Raw genomic sequence first — 24,394 nt, 5'->3', positions numbered from 1 at the left:
CTGGCAGGAATGTAAAATGATTCTGGTGTTGTGAAAAATTACTTGTCAGTTCCTCAAATAGTTAAATAATAGGTCTGGGGGTGTAGCTCAGTGGTAGAACTCTTATTTAGCATGTATGAAGCCCTGGTTTCCATCCCTTAGACACAAAAAAAATAACAGAATAACCATATATCTAGAAATTCCACTTTTAGATATATGCTGAAAAGAATTGAATTATGCATAAATTCACAGCAGCACAATTCACAACAACTAAAATGTGGATACATTCAAATGTCCACTAACAGGGCTGGAGTTGTGACTCAGTGGTAGAGCGCTTGCCTAGCACATGTAAGGCACTGAGTCACCCATAAAATTAATGAAACACTTCTACATGCTACAAACATTAATGCTAAAGTGAAAAAAAGCACTGACACAAGGCCACATATTATTATGATTTCACTTGTAGGAAATACCCAGTATAGATAAATCCACAGAGATAGATTGATGACTGCTAGGGGCTGCAGGGAAGTGGGAACATGGACTATCTGCCTAAAGTATACAGGATTTTATTTTGTAATGATGAAAATGTCACAAATTTTATGATATGAATTGTACTTTGATTAAAAACACACTTGGGAGGCAGCTACTTCCTAGAGACCACAGGTGGAGGAATCAGCGCTGCGCCCCTAGATGGATGTGCTCCCGAAGCTGGCAGGCAATGTTTGTCTTCTTACAGTTAAAGGGACACCCTTTGAGACCCCCCCGACCAAGGAAAGGCTTGACTACTGACATTGGGAGCAGATGGACTAGGGCTCCAGTCTACCCACAAATTCCTTAGCATCTCTCCTATTATACTCTATCTCCTAGCCAGCTTCTACACCAAATATGATGTTGCTCACTTCCTCATCAACACTGCCTCACTGCTCAGTGTACTGCTGCCTAAGTAAACCCAATTCCATGGGGTTTGTGCCTTTGGCATCAACAGATACCAAGGGATGGGGGCTAAGAACAGCTCCACAGGTGCGGAGAAGGCACTGAAACAAAGGGCTATAATGCCTTCCCCTTCTCCATACTACTTTGTGTGTCTTGAAATCTGAGAAGTATACAACCTCTCCAAAACTCCCAGGAAGGGGAGATATTGGGAAATGGGGCTCCTGGCCCAGCCCTGCTAGGTGCAAGATTCTTTGAATCAGGAAAGGCAGATGAGGTTAAGAGCCAAATCAACAGGCAGGTATCCAAGTCTGAGTAGATTATTTGATGATTACATTTTTCCATATCTTTCACCCCTACCACCTTCTAGCTTTGTTTTGCTGTGTCTTTTCCTTATAATAAAATAACTTTTTTAGTGAAGGCAAAAAAAAAATACACCTGTGATAGCAGTAAGAATAGTGATTACAATTTGGACAACAAGTGATTGGAAATAGTTGAGATGGGATTCAGGAGTTTTGATCATTTTCTTCCTCTTTTTCTCTTTTTTTTTTTTCGTGTGTGTGTGTGTGTGTTGGTTTGGGAATTGAACCTGGGATTTTCTTCACTGAGTTACATCCCCAGTCCTTTCTATTTTGGGGGACAGGGTCTTTTTAATTGCCCAGGCTGACCTCAAACTTGCAATCCTCTCATCCCAGCCTCCTGCACTGCTGGGATTATAGGCATGCACCACCATTCCTCACTCATATTCTTTGTATATGTGTTAATGTGTATGTATGTGCACTTGTGCTACTAAGGATTAAACCAGGTGTGCTCTACCACTGATATATTCCCCAACCAGTTTTATTTTTTGACACAGGATTTTGCTAAATTGCCCAGGTTGGCCTCCTTGAATTTGTGATCCTCCTGCCTCAGCCTCTGGAGTCGATGGGATTGCAGTTATGCATACTCACACCCAGCTCATACTTTTTTAGTTATAGATAGACATAATACTTTTATTTTTATGTGGTGTCTAGGATCAAACCCATTGCCTTACACATGCTAGGCAAGTTCTCTACCACTGAGTTACAACCCCAGTCCACATACTTTTTTTTTTTTTTTTTTTTGGCAGGGGGGTACCAGGGATTGAACCCGGGAGTGTTTAACCACTGGATCCACATCCCTAGCCCTTTTTAAAATTTTTTATTCTGAGACAGTACTGTGCTAAATTACTTAAAGCTTAGCTAAATTGCTGAGGCTTGCTTTGAACTTGAAATCCTCCTGCCTCAGCCTCCTGAGCCACTGGGATTACATGCATGTGCTACCATGCCTGGCTTATTTTCTATTTTTTGATTGATGTTGGTTACCCAGATATATTTACTTATGAAAATTATTGAACTTGACAACTGTCATGTGTGCTTTTTAAAATATAAACATTATACTTTAATATAAATGTTTACTTTTTTAAGTTACATGTCCCAACAATTCTATTCCCAGGTATATACCCACAAGACATGTCCACATAAAAATTTGTATATGGATATAAGCAGCATTTTTCACAATATTCCCGAAATGGGAATAACTCAAGTTTATCTATCAACTAATGTACAAACAAAACATGACATATCCCTACAATGGAATATATTTTCAGGCATAAAATATAATGGAGTTCACAAGGGTAAACTTTGAGAACCTTATGCTAAGTGAAAGCTAAACCCAAGAGACCACATATAGTATGACTCCATTTATATAAATGTTCAGAATAGGTAAATCCACAGAGCAGAAGCAGATTGTTGATTACCTGTCTTGGGAATAGCTTTAGAGTAGAGAGCACACTGCTGATGGATATATGTTTTTTTTGGTGGTGGTGGGGGGGTGATGGAAATGTTCCTGAATTAGTGTTGATGGCTGTACAACCATTGTACAAATCAAAGAATCACACACTTTAAGATGGTGGATTTTATGTTATGTAAAATTTAATGTTATATGAATCATTTCAATATTAAAATACTTCATCATTCATAATACACGTGAACTCCTGCATATCAAGGAAGTCCAAAGAGGAAAACACTACTAAAAAAATGTTTTCTTCCCCCCTACCCACTCCCCAGATCAGTATACTTTAGATATAGACTTTAGATACTACTAGAGAATTGAGATATAAGTAGAAAAATAGGGCCTGGAGTAGAGCGTGGAATGAAAGCTTGCGCCCAACACTCTTGATTGTCCCTGGGAAGAGGTATGTGATAGACGATGAGAAACAGTTCTTGGTCTGGAACAAGGGAGAGAAAGTGGTGGTGACAAAGCGTTGGCAGCCCTGGCACCAGGCTGCTTTCCATTGCTTCATCTACAGGGTCATGCCTTAGGAATGAGTAGTCCTTAACTAATAAAAATCTCAGTACCAAGAGCTCCTGAGATACTTTTTACCCTTTCCTTTTTATTCTACTGATGATTTTGGTTATACATTATATGTATGTATGTTTGTTTTAAATAGCTGTAGTCTCAAGTTACCAAGAACATAGATTTAGGCAATAAACTAGATCTCTAGGGCCCTAAAAGTGATTGGATTTACAAATCAGGAACAAAACTAAGAATTTTCTGGGTAAATCTGTAATTGGGGCAGCTTAGGCTTAAATGAAATGAATCTGAGTTTAAAGGAGTTAAAATTCAATTAAGTCATACTGAATTCTGGTTCTCTTTTCCACTGTGTCGTTGAGCCCACAGTTCCAAACACAAAAGGGAGTAAAAAAATGTCCATCATTTTAGATAGAGAATAAGAAGTATCCCTGGTATTTTGGAATGATACTTGCCTGCTCCTATATACCAGATGTTTGTTTTTTCAGTACTGGGGACGAAAACAGGGGTGGTCTACCACTGAGCTATATCTCTAGCACTTTATTTATTCATTTGTTTATTTACTTATTTTTGAGACAGGGTCTCACCTGCCAAGGCTGGCCTCGAATTTGCAATCCTCCTGCCTTAGCCTCCCAAATTGCTGGGATTACATACGTGCACCATGTGACTGGCCCAGATATTTCAATGTGTGTAGGAAAAATAATAAGACTGTATGGAGGGGCTGAGGCTGTGGCTCAGTGGTAGAGCACTTGCCTAGCGTGTGTGAGGCACTGGGTTCGATTCTCAGCACCACATTTAAGTAAACGAATAAAATAAAGGTCTATACATCTAAAAAATATTTTTAAAAAAGACTGTATGGAATCTGGTAGACAACTGTCTGATATCCCAGGGACTTTTTTCAAACATCTCTTCTGTAATTGTTCCCCTTCCTTGAATCTCCTTTGCTTACTTATACCCTATTCCTCTAAGGTCATATCCAATTTTACCTTAATTCTTGAATTGTCCATTAAGGGAGGGTAGAACCAAAATAAGAGATGTTCTACTTTCCAGAGACATTGAGGCATAGGGCCTAGAAAGAATGGGAAGGCATAAAATTCATAGTTTTAATATAAATATTACAGCACTAAATGAGATGAAAGTTTAATAGTTTATTCAATGCTAAATGGAAGTTTAATAGTTTATTCAATGCTAAATGGAAGTTTAATAATTTATTCAATGCTAAATGGGTGCATAATAGCAAGTCTAATATACATACCCTCTATATCCATTCTTTCCCTGTTCCTCCTTTACTGATACAAAGACACAGATATATACATATTTGTTCACCCAACTCACTATTTCCCAATAGCTAAAATGACAGAGCTTTCTCCATAACCCATTCCTGCCCCAAGCAGCCATACCATACCCACCTTCTGGAAGTCAGACCCTGGAGGTGATTGCTTACTGGCCACAAGGGCGCTCAACATTTCCATGGTCTTTGTGGTTTCTATTCCTGATTCTCTGGAGCAGAAATATCTGCTGCAGTCCTTCCTTTTGGAAATGTGAAGAGTTCTGGAATTGTTTCTGAAAAGAAAGGAAGATAGGTGGGTTAGAGTCAGTAACAATGTGATCATAATCATTCTTATACAAGTAGGCTATAGGAAGGAAACTCAGCAGGGCAGAGTATCTGATGATGAAAGAAAATACCTCAATATGGTCATTTCTTTGTTACCTTTCTCTACATCCTCTACCTTTTGTTCTCCCATTATATAACTGTATTGTCAACCTGCTCATTCACTTTCCTTAAAAATACTCATTTCCCTTATTTTCTACAAAACTCCTTTCTTGCCTGATCTCCCAAGAATGGAAGTAACAAAAACCTGTAAAGCTTTAAATCATTATCTGTGCATTATCTTCCATTCTTTTGCATTGAGACTATGATATGTGTACCTGGCATTAAAGCAAGCTTTGTGAAGACAAGTGTCTTGATTTATGTAACTTAAGGTCAGAGTGCTTGTCCATTAGCAGATATGCACAATCAGCTCAACAAAGGTAGAGGGAAGGGAAGGGGAGGAGGAAGAGAGGGATAGGAATGGTAGGAGTTTCTTGAAGATATGCTGCCCAGCGTTGACGGGAGTAGAATTTTAGGAAGTCTTGAGGGAAAAAAAGTATATTTGTTACGATGGAAAGCAGATGAGAGGAGTGAAGACAAAGAGAGACAGCTTTAAAAGGTTTTTAGTTTAAATACATAGAAACAAAAATTTAAAAATCAGGGTGGGAATCCAAAAACCTGGCCTAAAATTCTATAGCACCAGATAACCCTTACTGACATAAACATGACATCTTTTATGTACGTGTGTATATGCATGTGTACATTTTATGTGCATATTTTATATAAAATGTATTTTTATGATCAGAAGATTGACAAACAACAGAAAATATGAAATTAAAAAGTAAAAGCATTGCTCCTAAGACATTCTTTTTTAGTTGTTTCCATTCAGAAATGAAATTGACAGTTTTAATTTTGATGAGCTATCAAGAGGCTGTTGGACCACAAAATACTAAATAATTCCTTTGGCTAAATCAAAGGGATTTGGGGTTTGACTAACTTCAACATACTTATTTAGTTGGAAGGATAAAGGGGGCTATATGAAAATTAGAACCCTCAAACTTTGTTTGTTTACTTTCAGGTCAGTTTACCCTCCTCCCCATCGTTATTTTATCTCCCAAGAGATGCTGGAGTAGTGTGTCCCCCTTCCTAGCTTGGTAGCACTACTATTCTAGAATGCTGTTAAAATAAAGGGACCACTGGTATCACTGACATGAACTCATTGATATTGATGGTGTTTTGTATGCAAAGACTCAGGGCAGAAGCAAGACAGTTGGCTTCTGAAGGGCTAGGAACCCAGCAAATACAATCAGCAATGAAGAGTTTAACCCACTTGTAAAATACTGAATATTAACAATCAGTTAATAAAAACAGCTACTATTACATTGATTCTTTGAATGAATTTTTATTGAGCACACTCAATGTGCCAGGCAACTGTGCACTGTGAATACAATGATGAAAAACTACTAAGCAAAGATGACTTCCTGTGCTTTGGAGAGTTTATATTGAAGTTGGGGGCCATATATTAATCAAAGGAATACATATTGTAAAATTACAACCATGTTAAGGGCTACAACATAAACATACAGGTTTATGATTTTTTTTTCTCCAAAACTGTATACGGGCTGAGGGAAAATTAGGAATATTGTTTTCCTAATTAGGAAAATTAGGATTATTTAAAAGAATTTCATTGAAGTTTAATGCTTAGATTATTGATGGATACTGTTGTTGTATATACAATCTTACTTAAAAAATTACATAAACATTATTGCAAAATTAAACTCTAAATAAAGAAGAAATGTGCTTATAATCCCGAACTATTTCTGCGTGTCTATATTCTCACAGAAATTATTAATAAGTATAGAGTCTGCTTACATTCTCATTCTAGACCTGGTAGGTAAGCTTTGTTACAGTGAGGACAACCAAGATTTAGAAATATATTTAAAAAACAAAACAAAAACAAACCACCTCAATTGTGTTATAGGCTATTTGTTCTCTGAATCCTCCTCTACTTTAAAAAACAGACACATACACACTTCCTATGCCTATTGGAGGCCTATGTGTTTTATGTCCAGCTCCCTAACCCCTCCTCCCCATTCTTACTCATTCTGTGAACCTGGCAATCCTTTAGACATATATGTTCTGGTATGCTGAGTTACCAAAGTTGTAACCAATTTTTAATTTATTATCTTAGAGATGAAGCCGTATGGGGTAAGGTGGGAATACTTTTGATATATTACTCAGCAGTATTATTAGCAGAAAGATAACTAAAGAGTATTATATGCCCTACTAGAACAGCCATGAATAAGAGAAAGATGGTTTATAAAGCAGGAAGTCTCCATTCACAAAGTCAAGGGGAATTTTTAATGAGTTAACTCAGGTAAAATTAGGAATTTGCCCACATTTAAACATAATTGCTAATCATTTGTTGTCAGTTGAGGGAATCAGATAAGAATTATTCCTGGGCTGGGGATGTGGCTCAAGAGGTAGCGTGCTCGCCTGGCATGCCTGTGGCCCGGGTTCAATCCTCAGCACCACATACAAAGATGTTGTTTCCGCCAAAAACTAAAAAAAAATAAATATTAAAGTTCTCTCTATCTATCTTTAAAAAGAATTATTCCTAATATTTGTAGAAATTTAAAACAGGTATATGATACCATAAGCCACACGTAAAGATCAGGGCCCATTCCTTGCAGGTGCCTTCTCAAGTTGAAGCTTTCTTTAGTACTATGATAGTAGTGAGTGAAAAGAAATACACCCTACCTCTAGATGCCAGTTCCAGGGTTAGATCTCTACTTTAAAGTCTTCTCTAGATAAGCTTCAAAACTAAGATTCCACTGATCAAAGAGGAAGAAGTCAGCAACTCTTCCTGCCCAGTCTATAGATTTCTGAAAGCTCTCCCTCAGCTGGTTCAGGGCAGATACAAAGAATACCATTCCTTCAACTCAAAAATTAATTCCTTTCCCAGAAATTTTCAAGTGAGCATTCTAGAAAAAGCCCAAACTGATAACTTGCATAAATCCCAAAGTTACACAGAAATGACAAGTGTTATTAGAACTAGTTCCGCTTCTCTTCCCTTCCTACAAGTCTCCCCCAACAGAGAACAAGATTCTGAATCCTTCTGAGAAGGAGTAAGGTTAAGATCTGGGTATGATTAACGCCTCCCAACTCTTTCCCTAACCCCACTGTCTCACCCCTGAAAGAAGTGGAACTTACTAAAGGAACAGGCCTAAAATCAACACAAACTGGCATTTAAAATGTTTACATTCCCTAAATTCCTGTAGAAAACCTTCTAGAATAGGGAGAGGGAACCTCTATAAATCTCTCTGAAGCTTCCTTAATTCAAGCTCTTCTGAAGGACATCTTTTTGAGTCAATCTGTGGCTTCCAGGCCAGAAAAATACACTGAACTTAGGTTTCAGCCTAAAAAAAATGGGCTCAGAAATATTACTCAGGATGGCCAGACCCTGAAAACATTTGGTGTTGAGATTGGGATAATGATCATTTTAAAGGAAAACCATACATACACACATACTAACCCTGTGACACAGTGAGGTAAAGCAACTTGTCCAAAATCACAGCAAGGCAAATACCTGAGGCATATTTGAGGATCTAGCTATCCAAATGTGCCCTTTTCACAACATGAAGAACAGAGGCCAGGATAACTTCTAACTTGATAATACTTAGGTTCTAGAAAAATTAAATTGCTTCTGAAAACTCAATCTAGAAATTCTGTAGCCCTCTACATAAGGAAATAGGGAAAAAAGAATTCTGAAGATAGAAAAAGATTACTAATACTACATTTCATTAGAGAAATAGATGCGAGAAGTCTCTTAAGCTACTATTGAGCCAGATTATAAACTGTTAAACATAGGAATATGAGAAGGAAACTGGGATAGAAATTTAAAAAAAAAACCAAAAAACCTGAGAACTGAACTACCTGATTCCCAAGAACATTCTAAACAAGTACCTGTCATAGGAGAGCTCAGTTTCCCAGAAAAGCCCAGGGAAAGCAACACAGGGTACATAACGAGCTTTACAATAGGAAGATGCCAATACCAGATCACAGTTGTCTCTCGTTACCAATTTGGGCAGCATAATATCACATACTATATAACCTAACATTCTGGCATGAAGTAGCTCTGACAAGTAGGGGGAAAGAATGGTTGGGGGTGGGAATCAGATAATAAGGCAGCCAGGGTTTACTATTCTGGTTTTCCTTTGAAGTTAAAATGTGTGCAATTTCAAAACAAAAATCCAGAAAGAAACATGAGATTAATGCATATTTATTCCAAGAAATTAACACATTAAAAATAAAATTAAACTTGTCCAAGCCAACTCATAAATCCTTTAATCTTTTTAACAAAATGTACAACCCAAAACATCACACTATGGTGGAAATAACTTGGGAAAGGGAGAGGTAGAGAAAGGGATACATATAGTTTTGTAGAACAGAGAATGAGTCCAATCCCAAGACAAGTTTCAGATCTTCTACCTCTTCAGAACAGAAATGGCTGCTAAACAATTTAATACAGATTTATTGGATCACAATACAATAAGCAAAGGCCATTTCCAGCAAACCCCAATAACATCTGCTCCTGGCACTGAACCATGAATAAGCCTTACCCAATTGTTGATTTGTCATCTTCAAAGTGAGTCTGCCAGATTTTCTTCTGTTTACTGTGGCCATTTCCAAACAAGTTTGTGGGTTAGCAGGACCATCTCAAGCAAAGGCAACAGAGTAAGGGAAACATGGGAATTGACATGCCAATTAGGGAAGTAGACAGTAAACAAAAGGGCTACTCACGCTGCATTTCAAACAATGATAAGGCAGGCCCATCGAAATGGAAGCCTAAGAGATGAACAATTCTTCCTTCATCAGTAGAAGTTTTCCATTTCAGCAAACTCTGGTGTTTCTCCCAGAGATTCATCAGCTGCCCAGATATTGGGTGGGAATACAACACAACATTTGGAGAAGTCAGCTTTGTTTCCCTCCTCCCCCACATTCCAGAAATGGCAGTGTCAAAGCCAAAATACAATCAAAGCACACTATGTGGTGAGCCAGGATAGACATTTGACTTTAATGACAAAGTAGGAGAAACAATTTGACCAAAAAGAACAAAAATTAACAGAAAATACTTTTTTACAGGTATGTATAGATGTTAATGCTTGATTTGTCCAGTATTTTAAGGGGTGGGGAAGGAAAGGAGGTAAATTTTTTAATTCCCATAAACATTTACTGTAAGTTGCCGACTCTTGGTGTAGGTTCCAGATGAGATTGCCAATTAGTCCTGGATCATGTGGGCATCTGATTTCTAGAAGCCAATTTGATTCATCCACAAGCAGCCTTGGGTGGTTCATTCTTAGTCATGAACACTGGATTTTGTGTGGTCCTGGATGGCATCAACTACAGTTTCTTGTTCAGACATTTCCTGAGTACCTCCAACTACCTGCTCCCTTGAAGGGGATGCTGAAGTTGGAGTTTTTGCCAAATTCAAAGGGCTCTCATTGTCCTCATTTATTTGAGAAGCTGCTACCTCTGTGATGGATACTTTCGGAATTTCTAGCTGTAGTGGTCCCATCTCCAGGGATCTATGCTTAGGAGGGTCATCGGGATCAGAGAGGGGAGAACATATCTTCTCTTTTCCAACTCCAGATGTCCGTGTGACAAAGTCAACAAGGTCTGGAAGGCAAGGAGATGGTCCAAGGCCTGCAGGACTAATTGTTTTTGATTCCAATCTGAGTGACTCTTGCTTCTGTAATTGGGAAGTTTCTTCTGCCTCCTCAGGCAACATTCCTCCTGCCAAGAGATCAAGGGCCTGATGTGTTCCCTCTAGGCTCAAGCCATGGTCAACATTTTCTATAGGAAAACCAGTTTTCAAAATGTTAGAAGTGATCTTCCCACTTCTGGGATTAGATGAATTATATTCAGTTTCTGTCTCAAAGTTAAGCACCAAGGTTTTGTGAGAATCTAATGGAAACCCAGAAAAAGATGGGATTGGTTCAAAGTCACTGGGGATAGAGGGATTACACCCTGTAAGTGATACAGAATTTTCTTCACATATTTTTTGAGATAGGGCAGTTGGGGATCTATGTGCTGGGTCTACCCGAGAATTGCAGAAATCAACATGCATATTCCCCAGATTTCCCAGGACAGCAAGCTTCTCTACCTTTAAATTCTTAGCTTCAAAGTCTTCTAAGGTATTGCTTTCTATTGTTACTGTTAATTCTGGATGGACATCCTGCAGCTCCACAGCTTCTACTTCTGGTTTCTCTGGGCTCTCCCACATCTCTGGTCTTTTCTTGTTCTCATCCCAAATAGGCAGATCACAGATTATTTTACCTTGAAAATCTTTTGATCTTTCTCTCTTGAGTTTGAGGCTTCTGCACCTAGAAGCTCTGGAAACTGCACCTGGAGCTGAATTTTCTAACCACTCTTCACTACCAGCTGAAACTCCTTGCTCCTGGTGACTATCTGATAAATACATATTTGACCTGACAGGGGACTGAAGCAGCAATTCTGGGGCAGAAATTTTTCCAGGTGTATCTTGTGGATTCTGGAGTAAAGATCTAGTTTCTGATGGAAAAGAATCTATTTTTGATTTTGTGGAAGACAGAGTCTGTGCACTTACTTCAATTACTACTTTACTTAGAGTTTCATGTCCTGTCATCAATTTCTTAGACTGTTCAGCCTCTTTGTCAATCAGTAACAAATTGGGCTGCTCTACTTCTCCCTCTTGGATATAGCTACTCCCATGGTTCAAATTAGAGTCTTCTATGCTGTGGGACTCAATGTTGGCACTTGCTCCCTCTTCAACTGTTACCCTTCCTTTCAGTTCACTGTTTGACTCTATCACACCTTCTCCACAATCTTCAGTTTGGTAAAACTCCTGGCTTTCCTTATCTTTGTTACCAGAATCTCTGAGGTGAATTTTTATCAACTTCCGAGATGTCTTGGTATGGCAGTGTGTATCTGACAGTTGAGGAGCTGGGTCTATTTCAGGTGGCCCTGGCTCTTCTAGGTCAAGATTGATTTTCCACTCTGGATATACATCCCTATCAGTGTCACTCTGGAAGGAGCTAGAAGTCCACATGGCCAAAGTATCTGTCTTTGGGGTAATAGTTTCATAAGGCCTGTTTTGGCACAATCTTGTCAGAGGCTGTAAGAAGCCATAGCTATTACCTCTGTTTTGGGGGTCTGCTTGTTCTACAGCTGACCACTTCCCTACCGACACCAGAGTTTTTGCAATGGGATTTTCAGTGTTGTTGACAATAGAAGCAGTGACCAAACCCTCTTGGGAGGCACTGCTGTTCAAAGCAGAAGTAGAAGTAGAATCTGAACTTTCAGTTTTAGAAAGGTTGCTATTTTCCCCATTGGTCAATGAACCACCACTCAACTTGGTCTCAGGGGTCCCCTTTCCACCACTACTGTAGAATATGTCATACAGGTCCTTAGCATTGGCTGTAGCTAAACATGAATTTCGTTTCTCCAATTTTTTGGCTTGTTCACTGAACACACTTGAGAGGGGGGGTGGAGGACGTACCAACACAGAGAATAGGGCTTGGTCTTGGTCACTCTCACTCACCCCAGGAGCTGTCTCATCAGAAGGAATGGCAGCTGGCTGTGCTGAGGCTATAATGGCTACAGGCAACACTGGGTTCAAAATGTTAGGACCCAGAAAGCCAGGACTTAGAGTCTGAGATATAAATGAGTTTGATTTTAAGGGAGCCAAGACAGCATTTGCTTGGGCAGGAGATGAAGCAGCTGGATGAGGTATAACTGGGGGAGGTGGAGGTGGAGGTGGTGGTGGTGGTGGTGGTGGAGGTGGAGGAGGTGGCAACATTTGCTCAGGTATATGAGATGGCTCAATCTTTTCAGTCAGCACCATTTTTTCCTCTGGAGATCCTTTTAGAATCACCTCTTCTCCTCCAAAAGCTTTAGAGATAATGTCTGGAGGCAAAAGGAGATCAGCTGAAGATTCTTTAACTACTGGCAGAGGTTTAGCAGTGGTTCCAGAGGACTTGATAGACAGAAAGGTATTAAGTGGAGCAGGCTTGCTCACTGTAGCTGAACCTGATTTGCGGAGTACCGTGGATGGAATAGGCAGGTTGGGTCGGATCTTAGTCTGTGTTGAAGTTGTCACAACAGGCATCCAGGGGCTGGTATGTGCAACAACAGTTTTCCCAGAGAGCTTAATTTTGATGGGTTTTGCCTTCCCAGCTTCAGCTTTGCCATCTTCTTTGTCCTTACTGCTTTCCATAATCTCTTCCTTAAGGATACTTGAGGCTACTACTGAACTTTTTTCCTCTTCTTTTTCTGGCTTCTTCCAACTGAATTTCCCAAAAGACGATGATGTTGGTGATTCCTTCTTTACCTCTTCTTTTAACTGGAGTTTGATGCTAGAACTTTTTTTATTTTCAGCTTTTTCAGGGGAGTTCCCATCCTCAGGGAGCTGGTCTTCTAATTCCACAGAGACCTTATCATCTTCCTTTGCTTCTTTCACAACTTTTGCCTTTTTTTCTTTCCTTTCTTCCTTTGGTTTCTCACTAAGTTTGCGCTTTAGCTCATTTTGCCGTCGCCGTTCTGTCTCTAGAACCACAGCCAATCCAGCTTGGCGGTCCAGATTCCGCCGTTCTTCATACAATGGGTTTTCATCCACATATTTCTGCAAAAATAAATGAAAAAGGCTCAACAACTGATCAAAATAATGAAAGAGAAAATTTTCGCCCTGCCACTATTACAATTCACTTAGAAGAAATCCCTATATTAAACTTTTCAAGGATATTAATGATTCTCACTAAGATTAAAGCAAATATCCTATTGGTTATATGGAATTTAAAGTGTCAATAACTATCTCTAGCTCCACAGTTTGACAAAGTCAAAAGAATTACTGAGAAAGTAGGAAACTCCATCAAGTACTACAAACCTTGTATTTCTCATTGTGTTGGTGACCCTTCACATGTTGCTCTCCAGAAATTGGGTCCCCCAAAAATTCCTCACAAAGCTGGCAATAAAACCCAGTGATAGGAATCAGAAACTCAGAGCCTGAAAGAAATAGAAGAAAGTTAAGGAAGTAAGTCTTTTCCACCAAAAATGACAGCAACCAAAAGAAATCCCACCATCCCTTTGCAGTAAAATAATTATGGTAAGAGGACCTTACCCACTTTGGAGTCAGAAGAAGCATTTAGATGGATCCCAAGGGCATAGTCTTCCCAACCTAAGGCTTGAGCTCTTGACTGTTATTCCTTCTATCTCTTGGGGACACTAGTTAATTCAGGATTCTCCTGTGTTTCCCTCTGCTGATTCTCCTCAAACTGTAAGTAGCACTAAGTATCTCATGAGATTTAAAAACTGTACTCCCAAACAGTCCACTAACATGTGTATAAGAAACTCTCCTATTAGGAGTAATTGTTCAAGAAACTATTTTCCATAGATCTAAAGAATGTAGAAGTACTACTACTTGTGAAGTTTTAAGAAATTGAAAAGCTTAAATATCAAGAAACTTTACTTCTTGATTTACCCCTTAATAGCAACACTTCATCATATTTTATAGTTCTTAGTTGAAAAGGCAGTTAAATCACCTCTTACTGTCCTTCATAACTGGATTTCAAATATGTTAGTGAATAAGCCAATGACAAATACAGTTGTTCTGCTATACTTTAAGTGCTAAGTATGTAATTAATGTTCATTTCATTCTGGTCATTAGGTAGAGATCATTGTCTTACAGATGTCTTTATATCTTCAAGACCTAGTATAATGTTTTGCACACAGAAGGCATTCTTACATATTTGTTAAAAGGAATGTTCATGACTCATGCATGCTATGCTGCTTCCTAGAACTTTAGTTCAGGGACACCTCTTCATTGGAGATATGAGGAATGTGAGGAAACCAAAAAGGAGGTAAGGAGTAAACCCACCTTTTGCAGGAACAGTTATCTTGTCAGTGCGTTTTACAGCATCTTGCTTGGCCTCACTCTGGGTCTTTGAAGCCCAAGGTCTGTTGTAGGGATCCAGTGTCTATTTGCAAGAGGCAGAGGTGCTCACACAACAGCACTAAAAACTCAATGACCCACTTTTCTTTCTTTTTTCCCCCACACATAAGACCAGGGAACCAGAAGCCCCTAGAGCTCCCCACCTCCACCCATCCCCTCTGCCAACTGTTTAATCGGAATTCACCTGTGGAAAAGGTAAACACATGTTAGAGCAAGTAATAAGAACAGATAAAATGAAACAAAAATCAGGTACTCAAGGAATCAAAAGAGGCAGAAGCCTCACTTACACTTGTCATGGTGTTTAGTTATAGGCAGGTCCCCTGGACTGAGCCCTGGGGGTGGTGTCTCCTTTGTTGGTACCTCTTGGCTCTTCACATTGAGGATCCTGCCCATGAGCATGTTTCATTTTCCAGCTTTGTAATACAGATGGGGGCATAGAAGTTGGAGGGGAAGAGGGTATAGTGGAAACAGAAGACAGGATACCTACCTGTGTGTGCTTCTTATTGTGCATATGAGTGAAGAAGTCAAACATGGTCCCACAGATGGTATTGCAGTCTTTGCACCAGTGATTGCCAGCATCATAATACTCATAAGCAGCAATGGGCTGATCAGACTGCTTAGCAGCTGGCTGGGGGCTTTCAGCAGGCTTAGGGCTCTTAATGCGGGACTTCTCATTGCTTACTTTTGATTCCTAGAAGGGAAAAACCTGAACTTTAAAAGAATTCAAGGTAGTCTGGATTTGTCTTCTCTCAGAAAAAAATCAAGTAGTTGTAATAATAGAAATAAGGATATATGACCATATTTTCAATGCCTAAAAGGCTAGACAAGCTGGGGAGAACCCCAAGGGAAACCTATGTCCGAGGCTCAAAGAGAAATAATTAGAACCCACAGTTCTATCACATCATAAAAAATAAAGCATAATGGCAATACAGTAGCTTACATATCCTTAAATATTTCTAAAATACCCAAAATTGTGGAAACATTAGGCCCCTCTGGGGAGGAGAACTGGAGAACAAGTGTAGGAGGAGTCTCTTCACTGTATACCCTTTGGGAGATAATTAACCTGTTACCTATACAACCAAATACACTTGTTCAATTTTAAAATCAGAGTGATAACCAAAGCGGTAAGAAAAACCAAAATGGAAAAGGTAACTGACAGGTAAAGTAAATTAAACAAAGAAAATAGGTGACAGCTAACTCACTTATCATACACATCCTGGTTTAGAAAACTAGAGAAGGGCTATGGTGTTGTGCATAGAGCAGACTGTTGGGGCTGTGCATTGAGCAGAACTGTTGTAGGTCAGTGGTAGCGTGCTTGCCTAGCACATGTGAGGTACTGGGTTAAATCCTTAGCACCACATAAAAATAAATGAATAAAAATAAAAGGATTATGTCCATATATAACAAAACTATTTTTTTTTAAAAAAGCAGACTGTCATTTATGTGAAATGGCTTAAAGGAATCTGGGTAAAATATTCCTAACTACATAAAGGTCATCATTAGATTTAACACCTTTGAGTTAACATGAATTCTCTTTTAAAATATAACTGCAGCCAGGCATGGTGATGCACACCTGTAATTCCAGCAATTTAGTGGGCTGAGGCAGTAGGATCACAAGTTCAAGGTCAGCCCTGGCAATTTAGCAAGACCCTGCCTCAAAATAAAATTTAAGAAGGGCTGAGGATGTACCTCAATGGTAAAGTGCCCCTGGGTTCAATCCTCAGTACCACAAAAATAAAAACACTTCCCAATGTTAAATTCTCAACAATAAGTATTATAATATGAATTAGTCCCAAGCTGGAATGATGGCATTCAGGAAATGAGAATTTTAGTTAATGTTGGGACATAAGGAATAGAAAAAAAGATAATTTTGCAATAGAGAGAAGATAAGTATGGATGGGGTTCTATAGTAGACAGAATAAGGGAACTGGGTACCTGTAATTCTGGTTGGTAGAGAGAAGATAGGGGACAGAGAAAGGGAAAAAAATAAGAATGTCAAAGATACTCTTTCCCTATCAGAGTCCTATTCAAAAGTCCCTAAAGAGATTACACTCAGGGAACTGGAGAGTTCTTACACTGCTCGTAGGAGTATTAATTGGTAATATTTCTGGAAGACAATCTGGGAATACATATTACATACCTCAAAATGATGGGGCTGGAGTGGCACCTCAATGGTACAACACCTGCCTAGCATGCATGAGCCCCTGGGTTCCATACCCAGTTCAATTAAAAAAATAAAAAATTCTGTACATCCTTTGACACAGCAATTCCACTCCTTGACACTTATCCTAAGGAAATTATTATGTCAGAAAACAGTGATTTGATTGGTCAAATAAATTTGGCTCTCCATAAAACAATAAAAAAATAAAGTTATTAAAAATATATTACAGAAGTAAATTTACTGACATGGAAAGACATTTATGACATACTGAGAAAAGTAACAAAATATACGTGAATAATCAAAAAATTAGGGCTGAGGTTGTGGCTCAGTGATAGAGAAGTTGTGTGGGTCACTGAGTTTGATTCACAGCACCACATAAAAATATTAAAAGTTTATCCACAACTAAAACTAAATATATATATATATAGTATGGGGTTGTAGCTCAGTGGTAAAGCACTTGCCTAGCACATGTGAGGGACTCTGTTCAATCTTCAGTACCACATACAAATAAATAAATAAAATAAAGGTGTTATGTCTATCTGCAACTAGAAAAAAAATTTTTTAAAGATGGGCTGGGATTATGGCTCAGTGGCAGAGCGCTCACCTAGCACGTGTGAGGCACTGGGTTTGATCCTCAACACCACATAAAGATAAATAAAGGTATTGTGTCCATCTACAACTAAAAAATATTAAAAAAAATATGTAAAGCTGGATGTGGTGGCACACAGCTGTTATCCCAGTGACTCAGGAGGCTGAGACAGAAGTATCTTGAATTTAAAGCCAGCCTCACCAAAAGCGAGGTGCTAAGCAACTCAATGAGATCCTGTCTCTAAATAAAATACAAAATAAGGCTGGGGATGTGGCTCAGTGGGTGAGTACCCACTGAGTTCAATCCCTGATACCCCCCCCAAAAAAAAAGGTATGTAAATACATGTAGAATGTTACATGTCACTTTATTCAAAAGACCTTCTCTAACTATTATATACACTTTACATTCTTAACTGTCATTACATGCACTTGTTTACTTTATCATCTTTTTCAATTTCATGAGAATATGGATCCATATTGTTTCCTGCTATCCCATATTTAGATTAATGCCTAACACTTTCATAGTGATTGATAAATATTTGTTAAATAAACTAATGAACAAAATAAGAATATTTAGAATAATATACACTGAGGTATGAATGGAATTATAGGCTTATGTGTGTATATATTTTTCTGAAATAAACTGCAAGAGTGAGAAAATCTCAAACCACCTATAAATTTTTTTGGTACTAGGGATTAAACCCAGAGGCACTCAACCACTGAGGCATATCCCCACCCCTTTTTTGTATATTATTTAGAGACAAGGTCTTACTAAGTTGCTTAGGGCATCACTAAGTTGCTGAACATGGCTTTAAACTCATTATCCTCCTGCCTCAGCCTCCTGAGCCATTGAGATTACAGGTGTGCACCACCATGCTGGCTCCAACATTTTAAAGAGTAGCAAAAGGAGGGCTGAGGCTATAGCTCAGTGGTAGAGTGCTTGCCTAACATGTGTGAGACTGGGTTTAATCTTCAGCATCACATAAAGATAAATAAATAAATAAAGGTATTGTGACCATCTACAACTACCAAAAATATTAAAGAAAAAAAAAAAGGCTGGGGATGTAGCTCAGTGGGAGAGTGCCTGCTTAGTATTCAGAAGGCCCTGGGTCTGATCAGATCTCTGGCATCTCAAAGAGAAAGAACAAGAGAGACAGACATATAAAGAAGAAAAGGGCAAATAGGAAAGTTTCTAAGTGCAACATTCCTTACTGAAGACATGAAAGCTTAATTCTAACATATCCTTGGTTAGCTTCAGAGAACATATTTACCCAAATTAAAATAACAGATGGGCTGAGGGCTGGGGTCATAGCTCAGTGGTAGAGCACTTGCCTAGAATGTGAGAAGCATTGGGTTCAATCCTCAGCACCATATAAAAACAAATAAATAAAATAAAGGTATTGTGTTTCTCTACAACTTAAAAAAAAAAAGATAATAGATTATCATTGGGTTCTTCATAAGTAGAAGCCTAACACTGAAGTCTTGGACTCAAGATGCAGGTATAAAGAGACTGCAGTCCTACCTAGTTGAGAAAGAGCACTCTTCCAGGAAGACAGAGAAAAATTAGAATTTGGTTGATAAATAACACAGAATATCCTCTTTCCTATACCTCAACATTAACTCAGCACCTACTATATGCTAGACATATTGGATGCCATGGGGAACACAAAAATTAACAAGTTATACTCTTTTATCCTCAAGAAGTTCTCATTTAGTGAAGAAGCCAGGCATAAGAATAATCTTTAGGAGAACAGTGGGACACACCTGTAATCCCAGCAACTTGGGAGGCTGAGGCAGGAGGATTGCAAGTTCAAGGCCACCCTCAACAACTTAGTTAAATCCTAAGCAACTTATTGAGACTCCGTCTCAAAATAAAAAAATAAAAAGGGCTGGGAATGTGGCTCAGTAGTAAAGTGTCCCTGGGTTAAATTTCTGGTACCAAAAACAATCCTGGCTAAAAGGATTACTAATACAAAATCAGGGAGGTGTCACAGCATAATGCACAACTGGAAAAGTAAGCAATCTGAGGTGGTATAAGATGTAGTGTAGTACTTCCTGAATACTACTCATTTCTACGTGCCTGGCACTGAGCTATATGCTGGGGACTATGTTGGAGAATGAAACATATACAGCTCTGGATTCTCTGAACTTTAAAATCTAACTGAGGGAACACATATAATTATATGATAATAACCATCATAAATGCTATGAAGAAAACTTATAAGTTATTATGAGAATATATACTGGGCAAATTTAACAATCTGGGGAATCAGGGAAGGGAGTCAGAAGTAATTTAAGTCATGATCTGAAGGATGTATATGAGTTAGAAGAGGGAATAAAGAAAGAATTGAGGGGCTGGGGTTGTGGCTCAGTGGTACAGCACTTGCCTCACAGGTGTGAGGTACTGGGTTCGATTCTCAGCACCACATATGAATAAAATAAAGTTCTGTTAACAACATAAAAAAAAGGTATTCATTGATTAAAAAAAAAGTGAAAGAGTTGTGCTTGTATGGTAAATAAAGGACATACAAAGGCATTAGAGTGGATTATACATCTGAGGAATTAAAAAAAACTAGTAAATAAAGTATAGTGAGCAAGAAGGAAAAGAAGCATGCAATGAAGCTGAAGATGTAAGCAAAGGAGTAAGCATCACAATCTTTGGCTATATGTGGAGAAAACAAGAATGTAGCAGTACAAGCAAGAATTGAAGTTACCTGGATGGCAACAGAGATGGTAAGATGAATGGGATTAGAATTTACTTTGGAAGAAGAGTACACAGAATTTGTAATTGATGGTTGTAGGGCAGTTAAGGAGAGGAAAATACTAAGAATGATTTTCAGGTATTAGCATGAAAACTGTTGAATAGTGGTGCAATTCACTGAAAATGGATAATACTAGAGGAAGAAAAGATTGGAGGGAGATTGAGTGCAGTCACTAATTTTAGGTTTAGGACATGCTGAATTTGAAGTGCCTATGAAACAATGAAGTTGAAATGGTAAGTGAGCTGTTAAAACACTTAGAATAATCATTTGAACTCAAATATAAAACTGGAAGAAGTACATGGTATTTCAGCATAAAACCGGATAAATGGCTTGGGGAGAGAGTAGAATTCTGGAGAACTGGGCTAGGACTGAGCCCTGAAAAACTCAAATATTTAAAGATCATCTATGGGACAACAGGCAGCTAAAGAGACCAAACAGCAGCACCCAATGTACTTGGAGAAAAAGAAGTGTGACAGAAGCCAAGGGAAGAAAGTATTTATAGGAGATAGTGGTTCCCTATATCAAATGCTGCTGATTTGAAAACTGAAATGTATCCATTGGCTTTAGCAACATAGTAATAACTTAAGTTGTGAATAGACTGGAGTGAATTAAGGAGTAAATGGGACAACAAGAACATGGAAGGCCTTGAATACTAAGGATTCTGGATTCTACTTTGTGGGTAACAGTTAACTGCTGAAATTCCATGATCTGATCTAGACTTTTAAGAAAATGATTCTAACAAGAGGAAAGAACAGGTTGGAAGGTAAAGTTAAGAAAATGTTAGAAAGCTTCTGTAGGAGTCTATGAGAAAAAAAGTTAATAGAAATGGAACAGTGATTACCTTATTGTTGGAGGAAGAGCTTGAGGATGACAACAATTTTTCTGGGCTCTTAGATTTTTCTGCTTTGCCAGCCTTTTCTGTAGGCTCTTTACTATCGTTATAAGATTTCTGGGATTTATCAAAAATGTTAATTCCCAAGATCTGAGCCACTTTGTCCAGTTCAGATTGCTTCTTTTCTGCCTCTTCTGCCTCTTGTCGTAGCTCTGCAATGTCCTTCATGATGTTGTCCTGAAGCCGACTCACCTCCACCAGAAGTGGGTCTTTGTGACCATCCTTCTCCCTTCGTTTCTTGCGCAGCATTTCCCCTGAGTAGTCAAATGTCAACAGGAAGAAACAGGGGAAATAAATTACAATGAGCCATTTTTCATTTATAAGTAGTAATCTATCAGTGCATTATGGTTACAAAAATCACTCTTCACAAAAGCTTCTAAAGGTAAATAAGGTTTTCCTTCCACAAAGGCTGGCTTAGGTGAAGCTTCTATGAAGGTGAAGGATAGATTATTATTTTTTCTGTAGGTGTAATTAGGTAAGATCTATGGATACACTTCAGGGGCTCCCTAAACAAAAATATATGAGTTTATGAGCTTGTGTTCCCTAAGAAAAATCAATAAATGTTATAACTATAAATATAGCAGCTATTTTCTATTCATAGAGCCAGAAAATTATTCAGAGGGTAAAAACCATTCAAAGACACATATTATTTAAGGATACCATACCAACCTCTACACTGAGTTTTAGATTTCACCTCAGGTTCACCTAATATTATCTCCTATTCCATCTGCAGGTCCTCATGGATTAGATCTCATAGGATAATTAACTTTCTCATGCCTAAGCAACACAAACCCAAACAGAAGTAATTATATTTTCTTCCTGTTCTCTGTTCTTTCATATCATTAGGCTGCATTATTTAGAAGCCTCGTTATATTCTTTCCTTATTACACATGTGAATTCCTAAAAGCATAGAAGAAATGAAAAGTAAAGCATCATGGAATATTTTGGGCCAAAAAGTAAGGAAATGCTCAAAAAATGATGAGAACATATTAAAAGAACACTGAAGCCAATTTAAAGGAGCTCCACTAGCTAAATTTGAGACAATTTGAGCATGAAAATAATAATGAAAGTATAACTACTACTACTGAATGAAAAATCTATGAATTTACACTGATATTTATAAATGAGTAAACAAATGAGTATAGAGGTAAAGAAGTTCCTCCTTATAGTAGAAAGCCAATTAATAAAAGTAGAAGTGATAAAATTAGAAAGTCACTATTTAGCCTGATGTGGTGGCACATAACTGTAAACCCAACTACTTGAGAGACTGAGGTAGGAGGATTGCAAATTCAAGGCCAGCCTGGACAATTTAGCAAGACCCTATCTCAAAATAAAAATTTAAAAAGGGCAGGGGATAGAGTTCAGAGGCAAATGGTGCTGGGTTCAAACCCCAATGCCACCAGAAAAAAAAAAAAAAGGCAATAAATCAATATTTCAGGCAAGAATCATCATTAAATGATAAAATTAGTGAGTGGAAGATTGAAGAATAACTGAATTTATATAATCTCAAAGTACTTCCCTATATTTATTAATGTCTTATAATAAGATATTCCCTATAAGGATAAAAATAGTAATGTTATTGTGGAGAAACCTCGAAGACATCATCTTAACCAAATGATCAAAGTTAACACCACCAGTAAATCAACACCTGATAAGAATCTGGCATCACTTTTGTAATGTTTGTCCCAAAAAATGAATAATCCAAATTTAATCATAAGGAAACATCAGAAAAACCAAAATTGAGACATTCTACAAAATACAAGACTCTTCTGTCAATGTTATGAAACACAAAGACTCAGGAACTATTATTAAAAGATAAAAGAAGATTAAAAAAACATGACAACTGAATATGATGAAAAATCTTGCAATTTCTTTTGCTATAAAGGACATAACTGGCAAAATTGTGAACTATGAATAGATTTGTAGCCTCATTTTGATTAATTTTCTCATTTTGATTGCTGCGCTGTGGTTACTAGTTATGTATGTAAATTCTTTGTTGTTAGAAAACACACTTAAATATTCAGAGGTCACAAAGAGTCACATCTACAACTTACTGTAAGAGTTTAGGTTAAAATTATATAGACACACACACACACAGAAATAACAGAGCAAGTGTAGTAAGATGTTAATAATCTGGAAAAAGAGTACCTAAGAATTCTTTGTACTGTTATTGCAACTTTTCTCTAAGTCTATGTTAATAATGATAATTATTTGTGTGTATGTGTCTGTGGTGCTAGGGACAGAATCTAAGGCCTTGTGCGTGATAGGCAAAGTGTTTTGCCAATGAGCCACATCCCCCAGCCCTTTTTAAAAAATAATTTTTAAAAGTCAAACTTTGAGTCACTGAACCTGAAAGTAACAAAACCTCTCCACTTGGGTCTCCTACTAAAGTTAAAAGTCAGCCATGCAAAGGAGCTGCCTGATACCTTGTTGTTTATGAAGCCGCTCCAACTCAGTCCTGAGATAGTACATTTTTTTCTGGCGGGCCTCCCGGTCACTCTTTAGTTTTTCCCTCTCTTCAATAACCTGAAAAGTACAAAATGGTAAGATAGTCCCTTATCTTCCAACATCCTCCCTTTTCTATTGCTCTCTTCCAGAAAGCCTTGTGCTACGTATCTTTTTTTTTTTTTGAGAGAGAGAGAGAATTTTTAAAAAAATATTTTCGGTGGACACAACATCTTTATTTTATTTTTATGTGGGCTGAGGATTGAACCCAGCGCCTCGCGCATGCCAGGTGAGCGCGCTACCGCTTGAGCCACATCCCCAGTCCTGTGCTATGTATCTTAAGCTAAGGATCACATACCTGTACACAGAGGTTCTGATTATGTAGTCAATCCCAGAATAGCATTATCCTTCTTTTAAGAACTATACACTCAGAATGTATTATTTTTATGCAAGACACACTTAAAGCCACTGACAGCAACTACTGGACAGTGGTTCTGAACCCAAAAGGAACCAGGGAGAAGGGAACTAATGTGTTATGCGTGAGGCACTGTATTAGGTGCATTACATATTTCATGTTATTTAATCCTCACAACATTTTCTCTATATTACAGTTAAGAAAATTGAGGTTGTGCAAAACTAAATAACTTACCAAAAGTCACAAGAGTAAGGAAATTTTAGTATACCTGCCCTAAAGCTCATGAAGTTTCAACCACATTACTACCACCTA

The 24,394-nt window shown here is 38.1% G+C and overlaps 1 protein-coding gene across 9 annotated transcripts in view; it reads right to left on the bottom strand.

Annotated features, from left to right (window-relative positions):
• Positions 1 to 2,839: 2,839 nt before the first annotated feature.
• Positions 2,840 to 24,394, bottom strand: part of Znf318 (zinc finger protein 318) — a 35,693-nt gene continuing 14,138 nt past the window's right edge. For 2 of the 9 annotated variants that reach the window (XM_078019973.1, XM_078019974.1), the window contains 6 exons: positions 23,649 to 23,748; positions 21,172 to 21,476; positions 15,307 to 15,510; positions 14,745 to 14,844; positions 13,755 to 13,873; positions 9,098 to 13,493 (listed from right to left, as the gene is read on the bottom strand). In XM_078019973.1, the coding sequence (XP_077876099.1) occupies positions 10,191 to 13,493; positions 13,755 to 13,873; positions 14,745 to 14,844; positions 15,307 to 15,510; positions 21,172 to 21,476; positions 23,649 to 23,748 (4,131 nt within the window). In that variant the 3' untranslated portion in view covers positions 9,098 to 10,190. Of the gene's footprint in view, positions 4,310 to 4,649; positions 4,804 to 9,097; positions 13,494 to 13,754; positions 13,874 to 14,744; positions 15,004 to 15,106; positions 15,511 to 21,171; positions 21,477 to 23,648; positions 23,749 to 24,394 lie in introns of those variants that run through there. The other 7 variants (XR_013425157.1, XM_078019977.1, XM_078019975.1 and 4 more) reach the window with 7 other exon arrangements.

Source organism: Ictidomys tridecemlineatus, chromosome 8 (assembly GCF_052094955.1).
Source record: "Ictidomys tridecemlineatus isolate mIctTri1 chromosome 8, mIctTri1.hap1, whole genome shotgun sequence".
Classification (NCBI taxonomy): Eukaryota; Metazoa; Chordata; class Mammalia; order Rodentia; family Sciuridae; genus Ictidomys; species Ictidomys tridecemlineatus.
This window is presented reverse-complemented; position numbering and strand designations above follow the sequence as displayed.